At 49.2% G+C, this 8,807-nt stretch overlaps 1 protein-coding gene and 1 long non-coding RNA gene across 3 annotated transcripts; one reads left to right on the forward strand and one right to left on the reverse strand.

The window, feature by feature from the left end:
- Nucleotides 1–1,830: 1,830 nt before the first annotated feature.
- On the reverse strand, nt 1,831–3,771 carry LOC127044225 (uncharacterized). Its single transcript, XR_007772434.1, has 3 exons — nt 3,689–3,771; nt 2,467–2,863; nt 1,831–1,896 (listed from the first exon to the last, which is right to left on the reverse strand). It is a non-coding gene; the product is annotated as an uncharacterized LOC127044225 (long non-coding RNA).
- A 948-nt stretch (nt 3,772–4,719) lies between these two features.
- ARL4A (ADP ribosylation factor like GTPase 4A) lies at nt 4,720–7,661 on the forward strand. Of its 2 annotated transcripts, none has more exons than XM_050938758.1 (2): nt 4,720–4,838; nt 4,955–7,661. In XM_050938758.1, exon 2 carries the CDS (start codon nt 5,036–5,038, stop codon nt 5,636–5,638), a length of 603 nt encoding a protein of 200 aa, XP_050794715.1. In that variant the 5' UTR covers nt 4,720–4,838; nt 4,955–5,035; the 3' UTR covers nt 5,639–7,661. The 2 variants fall into 2 exon arrangements, with proteins under 2 accessions (XP_050794715.1, XP_050794717.1); XM_050938760.1 differs by having other exon boundaries at nt 4,720–4,817.
- The last annotated feature ends 1,146 nt before the right edge of the window (nt 7,662–8,807 follow it).

The following is an 8,807-nucleotide window of genomic DNA, read 5'->3' on the forward strand; positions in this document are numbered from 1 at the left end:
GGAGAGGAGGCAACCACCTCTCCCCGCTAGGCTGCAGGCAGGGGAGGAGGGCACCAGAAAGGGAAGGCTAAAGGGGCGTGGGGAGCAACCAAGGACCTAGGGGCGGGAGGGCTTCAGGGCACCAACTCAGAGGGGAGTTCCGGCTCCTCTAGTTGCACTAGGGGATCAAGGGGGACAACGGTAGAGGGGGGGGTGCAGTGAACAAGGGGAAACCAAATGGGGAAGGGCACAAGCGCCTGGGAGGGGGCATGGACGCATGGGGGGGGACCGATCAGGGCTGGGGGAGCACAGGGTGGGGGGAAAGGGTGAGCTGGGATTGGGGTAGAGGGACCACGGGGACAGCTGCAGGGCTGGGGCAGAGCTATCAGGCGGCAGAGGGAAATAGGTGGGATGGACAAATGTGGCAAAGGGCAGGGGATCAGTCCAGGAGGAGGGGGGAGGTGGTGCACCCACAGGCACTTGTGCCAAAAAGTCAATGGTTGGCTGCTCCTGCTGCAGGCCCAAATGGTGGAAGTGAGCGTGGTGAGCCAGGCGAGCAGCTCAGACCCAGAGGCAGGAGTCCAAAGCAGAAGGAAAACAGCCAGAGGGGGTGGTGGAGGGGGCAACGATGGTGGTGGGGGCGAAAGGGGACACGGATGGACCGGGGGCAGGCTCCACGCCACACCCCCGGTGCCCCAGCAGACACAGTCCAAACCCCCACCACAAGAGCACAGTTCGAAAAAGACTCAGTCCAGAAAAGCCCCCTCCACAGTGGTCTTTACGTGGTCTCCCAGCAGCAGGCAGTCTTCTTCTCCTTCCTCTCCTCCTCCGGGCACCAACAGCTCCCCAGCAACAGCCGCAGCAGCTCCAGGTGGTGGTGGTCTGGCATCCAGGCAGGAGGGACCCTGCTCAGATGGTGTCCTCAGCAACAAGAGCTGGGGTCCCTCACTCCCCTCCTCTCTGGGAAGCAGGCCAGCAGCCCCCGCCCCCCCAAGGGGCTGTAGGTGGAGTAACAGCAGTAACTGAGGTGGGGGGAAGACCCACTAGCCAGCCACCAAACAGACAGCAGAGAAAGGGGTGGGTGGTGGTGTCTAGCCCAGCCAGAGAAGCAGTAGGAGCAGGAACAGCAGCAGCAGCGGCGGCGGCGGCGAAGGCCCAGTGCCCAGCAGGAGCAGCCGTGGCAGTAGCCCTCTCCCTGCTTCCTCCACAGCAGAGCGGTCAAAGAGAGAGCTACTACTGGCTCCAGGAGAAGCAGGCTTCTGTTCCCTGAGGGGCCAGAGCAGGGGTTGCTCCAGACTAATGAGAACACCTGACTCCAATTAACCTGCTAAGAGTCAGGTGAGGCTGTTAAGCACCTGACTCTAATTAAGGCCCCTCTGATGCTATAAAAGGGCTCACTCCAGTCAGGCCAAAGGGAACCAGAGGAGAGGAAGTGCCTGCAAGGAACTGGGAGCAAGAGGCATACTGCTGGAGGATTGAGAAGTACAAGTGTTATCAGACATTAGGAAGAAGGTCCAGTGGTGAGGACAAAGAAAGGTGCTGGGAGGAGGCCATGGAGAAGTAGCCCAGGGAGTTGTAGCTGTCACGCAACTGTACCAGGAGGCACCCTAGACAGCTGCAGTCCACAGGGCCCTGGGCTGGAACCTGGAGTAGAGGGCAGGCCCGGGTTCCCCCCAGACCTCCCAACTCCTGATCAAACATAAAAGGAATTGATCTGGACTGTGGCTTTTACCAGAGGGGAAGGTCTCTAGGCTGTTTCCCGACCCACAGGGTGGATCTGTGAGGTGAGAAAATCCACCAATAAGCACAGGACCCACCAAGGTAGAGGAGGAACTTTGTCACACCACCAATATAATATACGCCATCATGTGCCAGCAATGCCCCTCTGCTATGTACATCGGCCAAAATGGACAATCCCTATGTAAAAGAATAAATGGACACAAGTCAAATATTAGGAATAGCAATATACAAAAACCTGTAGGAGAACACTTCAACCTCCCTTGACACACAAAAGCAGATTTAAAGGTAGCCATCCTGTAACAAAAACACTTCAGGACCAGACTTCAAAGAGAAACTGCTGAACTTCAGTTCATTTGCAAATTTGATACCATCAGCTCAGGATTAAACAAAGACTGTGACTGGCTAGCCAACGACAAAAGCAGTTTCTCCTCCCTTGGTGTTCACACCTCAACTACTAGAAGAGGGCCTCATCCTCCCTGATTGAACTAACCTCGTTATCTCTAGACTGATTCTTGCCTGCATATTTATACCTGCCTCTGGAAATTTCCACTACATGCGTCTGACGAAGTGGGTATTCACCCATGAAAGCTTATGCTCCAATACTTCTGTTAGTCTATAAGGTGCCACAGGACTCTTTGTCGCTTTTTACAGATCCAGACTAACACGGCTACCCCTCTGATATTTGCCAAATGCCATGATGTTTTTTAAAATGATTAAGCCATCCACTGCTAGCTTTAAATTCGTTACCTTGATGTGCAGAAATGTCCTAGCCCGAGCATCTAAAATAGAGATCCTTCTTCAGTTTCTCCGCTTGTTTCCTCATAATGTCACCAGAAATTGGCGTGCCTTCAGAGCATTTCTTCGGTAAACCACGTAAATACTGTTCTATCTAGTTGGTTATCCTGAGCAGTTTTTAGGTGCTTCCTTTCCAGGCCTTCATTTTCAACCAGTTCAACAAGCATTGATTGTAATTTTGATCCACCCTCTTAATGTTGATATCCCTCACTCCTAGTTCTTTTGAGACTTTTGTTTGGCTCATTCCTATTTTCAGTCTCGCCAAAGCTTCCAATTTTTTTTTGACTGTCCATGCCTTTCGTTTCCGTGGCTGTGAACTACTTGCCATCATGTCAGTGGTATTTTAATACTGTAGTAATGCAAACAATATTTTTTGTTTTGTTTAGAAAATGTCAGCCTAGAGTTACAATGTTTCCAAAATACAACTAGTGAGACAATTTAAGTTTAGTCTACACTGCACACAATTTAAAAACGAGATCAAAATAGGTGGAAGAGCTAAGAATGCCTAAGGCATGGGTAGGCAAATTCTTTGGCCTGAGGGCTACATCGGGGTTCAAAACTGTATGGAGGTCCGGGTAGGGAAGGATGGGCCTCCCCAAACAGCCTGGCCCCATTCCCTATCCGACCCCCACCTACTTCCTACCCTCTGACCCCTCAGAACCCCCAACCCATCCACTCCCCCACTCCTTCTCCCTGACTACCCCCTCCAAAGACCCCCCCATCCCTACCATGACCCCACCCACTATCTAAGCCCCCCTGTCCCCTGACTGCCTCGATTCCTATCCACACACACCCCCTTCGATAGGCCTCCCCACGCCCTATCCCAACACCGCCGTTCCCTGTCCCCTGACTGCCCCACCCCCAGAACCTTCAGACTATCCACCCCCCCCCCGCTCCCTGACCACCCCGAGACCCTCTGCCCCTTATCCAACCTCTTGGCTCTAGCCTGGCACCCTTAACACAGCTCAGAGCAGTGTGTCAGAGCCAGACACACTGACAGGCTGATACACCGGAGTGCGCAGCCCTGCCCCCCAGAGCACTGCTTTACCAGGTTGTATGTGAACCTGTGTTATATCAGGTGGCGTTATATGGGGTTGAGGTGTAACTTGAAGAAAAGATTGCATTTGGGCAACACTGCTCTTGTCAATAATTCCAATGTCAGTCAAAATCAAACCTGTAATACTCCTGAATTGCTCTTGCTGAGTAAGAGCTACATGTTTCTGTTGCTCTTGAGTTTCTTGATCGTAGGCAGGATCTTCTGCTGGCACATTTCCTTCTTAACTACTGGCCTCATTTCCTTGGCATTGAACTATCAACCACCGCAGGTGCGGAGTTTTCGTTATCTGTGGCCCTGTATTGGGTAAGATGTGCCTCCCCTGCTTCAGCACCAGGTGGCTGGGCGGGCGCGGGCTGTAGCGGGTACGAGGGGGGTGTCCGCGTGACCTGAGCACAACGGGGCGGACGGAGGAGTTGGCGCAAGGGGGACGAGAACGCGCCAGAGCGGTTTGAAGCGAGTTGCTAGGAGACTGATGTGCGCGGGGCCAATGGGGAGGCCATTGGCTATGACGCTAGGGGTGTGCGAGCGCGCGGGAAGCCTCACACCCCGCCCCGCCTCCCTCGGGAGTTGGTGGGTCAGGGTGAATTTCCGCGCTACTCCCCGAGGGCGAGGGAGGGGGCACGGGGCAGGGTCCCAGGGAAGGAGGCTAACCGCGCCCCCTCCCTTCCCGTGTCGGAGCGCTGGGTCTCTACGGCTTAAGGTGCAGCCTCCCGCTCTGGATTAAGGGCGGGCGCCGCCGACCGGACGGAGATGCGGGGCTCTTGGGGCGCGGGCGGGGCGCCTCCTGCTGGGGCATGTGGCGGGCTACGCAGCAGGGAGCGGTGTTGCTCCATCCACCGCCCATGAGGAGGGCAGGTTGGGGGGCGTGGCTACGTTGGAGCTCCGCGGCCACGGACTGGGGGATGTAGTGCGCACTGAGCGCCCTGCCTTGAGGGCACAACGTTCTGCCCCCGCTCCACACCCTCGTGTGTAAACCCGGCAGGACGGGAACGCGCCGGGGAGACCCCTGGTGAGTGGCGGATGCTTGCGCCAATGGGAGGCGGCCCTCTCTTTATTCATTACCCCGCAGGTCCCAGCGGCCAATGAGCGGCGCGCTGCGGGCAGGGGGCGGGGTTCGGTCAGTGCCGGCAGGAGCGGGCGCTGCCTCGGACTCCGGCAGACGCTGAAGAGGCGGCGTTGCAGCGAGTCGGGAGTTGCTGCGGTGCTGGGCGCTCGGGCAGGGGCATGGGGCCGCCAGTGGCGTGAGGTGCGGGCTTCGCTACCCGGGGTACGTGCGCGGGGCGTGTGGTGGGGCTGAGCGCGGATCTAGGTCCCGGCTCCCCTCAGCCTGGGGCGGGGCGGTCGGTCCGTCACCGGGGCTAACGCCTCTCTTGTCGCTGGCAGGGTCTGAGCTCGGCGCGGCGGCCGAAGGGAGCCCGGCTGTGCCTGTGTCGGCGGCGGCTCGCTGTCCCCCCGCCGCCGGCGATGGGGAATGGGCTCTCAGACCAGACGCCGATCCTCTCCAGCCTGCCCTCCTTCCAGTGCTTCCACATCGTGATCCTGGGGCTCGACTCGGCGGGCAAGACCACCGTGCTGTACAGGCTGCAGTTCAACGAGTTCGTCAACACTGTGCCAACCAAGGGCTTTAACACGGAGAAGATCAAAGTGACGCTGGGCAGCTCGAAAACGGTCACCTTCCACTTCTGGGACGTGGGAGGCCAGGAGAAGCTGAGGCCCCTGTGGAAGTCCTACACCAGGTGCACGGATGGCATCGTGTTTGTGGTGGACTCTGTCGACATCGAAAGGATGGAGGAAGCCAAGACAGAACTTCATAAAATTACTAGGATATCTGAAAATCAAGGCGTGCCTGTCCTTATAGTGGCTAACAAACAGGACCTGAGGAATTCCCTCTCTCTCTCAGAAATCGAGAAGATGTTAGCAATGAGCGAGCTGAGCTCTTCTACTCCCTGGCATCTGCAACCTACCTGTGCGATCATAGGGGATGGACTCAAAGAGGGACTTGAAAAACTACATGATATGATAATTAAGCGAAGAAAAATGTTGAGACAGCAGAAAAAGAAGAGATGAGTTCTGTTTCCACACTTCTATCTTAGAGTAGTTCCATGGTCAGAATTTGACATAACAGCTTCCAAAGCCTGACCTGCTTGCTTGGATGCTGTTAAAGTTTAGTTATGTTGAACAATTGGTTGCACAACCTTGCCTTGTGGAAGTTGTGCAGACACAGAACCTTTTGAAAAGCGAAAACAGAAAATAGCTTTTCCAAGGTTTCTGGCACTGTATTATTTTGGATGCCCTATAAAGTAATATAAAGCTATCAGGAAACAGATGGGTGGGTAAATGTGACCTGGATATCCAAATAGCCAAATAAAATGAGGTTTTTTTTTTGCTTGGTGTTTGTATTCATATATTTGAGGGTGCATTTTTACAAGAAATTTGCATTGAAGGCGTTCAGTGTTTTTAAACTTCTAATGCTCGTAAGTTGAGTATTTTAGGTGAATATATACAGCTTTAAAAATATTGGTTTCAGCAAGGTGTATGGAATTAGCAATCCATTATATCACGAGACTGTGAGCCTTGGGGTTTTTTATCTTCTTTGGTAATGATTTCCATGAGAGAGTTAGACTATGTGGTATGTTTTTTAATTTGGCACTTTTGAAGTTGAATCACTTTTAGTTCTAATACTTGAAACTTCAGTGCTGTAGATTCTGCAACCGGTAGAGGAAATAAGACTTATTAGACAAGAACACAACATGAAAGAGCATGGATTAGTTTTCCCAACATGTAGCATGATTTAATGTGTAGTCTTCTTAGAAATAGCTATGCATTTAGAATATGCTTATGTCATTTGGAGACTTGTTCCAGAAACCTTGTTTGCTGTTAAAGAATTAACTTGGGGGTGTCAGAGTAACTTATCAACACTGAAGTTAATTTGTTGCAGTAAAGGAGATGCATACAGCGATTTAGGTCTCCCAAGGCTTTTAGCAGTGCAGCATTCTGGGCTCTTTAGATGAGGCAATAAAACTTGATCATAATGAAATATAAAGAGAGCTAAAGTCAACAGAGCACACTTTTTGTATCTACAGAAATGCCCAGGTTTGTTACTTATACTGCTAGGTCACTTTCTATATAGCCTTTTTTATTACAGTTTTTGTAGTGCTTGTGGTTAGGAAAGTAAAGAAGCTTTATATACTTGAAACACTTTGACACTGGGAAAACATCAGTTTAAAGATGGGCTGTGTTCTGCTCTAATTATGCTTTAAGCTGTTCTTGTTTACAAAGTGCGCAAACAGTATTAACTGGGCAGGACAGTATGTCTAATGAGAAGAGAGAATAGTTTTTCTTACTGGTACAGAACTTCAAGCAGCTGTCTAGACATCTTGATTAGCAAATGAAAAGGGCTAAACTAGAGCCTGAATTTTAAAATTAACGTTAGTGGTGCTGTAAAACAGAATGTTAGATTATCTTGAAACTTCCATTAGAAATATCAGTCTTAAAAGAACAATGCAAGAATCATTTCCTCTTACTCACTCAACCAGCAAAGTTACTGCATTCTTATCTACTGCCATGTATTAAGAGGATAACAGCTGAATGTCAATCAATGTAAGGTATTGATATCTGTATAAAATCAAACTTCATGGCCAGCAGCTGTTTGTCCATAAGGTAACCAAAAATGCACTTTAGTTTTTTCATAATTGAAAGTGACAGCTTTTTTTTTTTTTTTTTTTAAATGACAGCCTGGTCCTTTTGAAAATTGAAGTAGCTTCCAGTGGAGCTTTTGTATGTTGGTTATATATGTACCTGCACTAGTGACATTGAAAGTCACTTACTCAGTAATGTCTATATTTATAGAAACGTGGATAACTTCTTAAACCTCAATAAACAGAACTCAAAACAAGTCTGCAGGGAGAAGGTGTTTGACTTCCTTGAGTTGCAGTGAAGTGTTCTTGTTGGCCTCTATGTGCAAATCTCGCTCTCAATAGCAGTAGAACAATCTGCATGAAAATCAAACTCTTATAAATGTGGTGAGATTCATAAACGTGACAATGTTATAAATCACAGGTATCTCATTAAAGACTTAATATCAATGGCATACTTGTATTATGTTCCGTATGTTTGTAACAGAACACTTTGCTTCTAGCTATAGCTATTTCTCTCCTTGTGCAGTGGTTGTGTGTATTGTAAACCTTCCCTTCCCATGAACAGATTTACATGTTGCATACATATTTTCTGGGGTAGCTCTCAAATTCTCAAAGTTCTGAAATCATGTACCATTTTAACAGACTACTGACTGTTCAGTCAGCTGAGACTAACATTTTTACTTGGTTTAGCATTTATGCTAGAAAGATGGGTTTTTTTCTACTATGTAGATGAAATATGTTGCACTTCTCATACCTATGCAAGGGTGCTTCTTCATTGTAAACAGAAGTAGATTGACATTTTCAAAGCAGTGCAGAGGATTCAGCCACACTGCTTCTTGATTTTTAATGGAGAATGAGAGTAAATCCCTTGCACTGACTTGGACATCTCAATGGCCGTACCAATACAAAGTGCCCCATAATTGCTGTCAAACACTTGCGTACACTATTCTGATTTCAAGATCATTCAGTTTTGACAGAGAAACATGTAGGGCTACTTTTTTTTTTTCAAAATTAGGTGGGTACTCTTGTACAACTGGAAGCACATAGCTCAAAAAAATAAAAATCCCTCACCTTTTGAAGTTTTTGGATGAAACTATTCCAAATGTAATGGATCGTTGCCCACCAAAACTGATTCTACATCTTTGTTGTACCTTTTTATCTCCAAAGGGCTGAGGCCAGTTTGGCGTATATTGGCAAACTTCCAGCTCCCCTCCCCCCTCCATGCCCTAATTAGCAGGTTGTACAGTATTATTGTACAAGGAGGCATTGAAATGCCAGTCTTTCTTACAGCTCATGAGTGAGGGTTGCATGCTGTGGAACATGCTCTGCTTCATCTGAGAGCTTAATAGTTCGTAAAGTAAATTTTGTGAGGAACTGATTGTGCTGCTTGCCCCAAAGCCATGTAAAAAATCTTCTTTCTTTCCTATCTACCCAACCTGTTCTGAATAGTATCTAAAGAATACTATATGATGCTGTCAATGGGAGTTAAGTATACATTAGCTTGAAAGATCAACCCTATTTCCCTTAACTGTATCAAATATACTAGTGTTAATGCACTCCCTGTTGGCACCCTACTCCTTGGTAACTTTATGAAGAAC

Source organism: Gopherus flavomarginatus, chromosome 2, assembly GCF_025201925.1.
Source record: "Gopherus flavomarginatus isolate rGopFla2 chromosome 2, rGopFla2.mat.asm, whole genome shotgun sequence".
NCBI classification, from domain to species: domain Eukaryota; kingdom Metazoa; phylum Chordata; order Testudines; family Testudinidae; genus Gopherus; species Gopherus flavomarginatus.

What these genes read in the sequence shown, in the direction of transcription:
- ARL4A (XM_050938758.1), top strand. Translation starts at nt 5,036, where the DNA reads ATGGGGAATGGGCTCTCAGACCAGACGCCGATCCTCTCCAGCCTGCCC.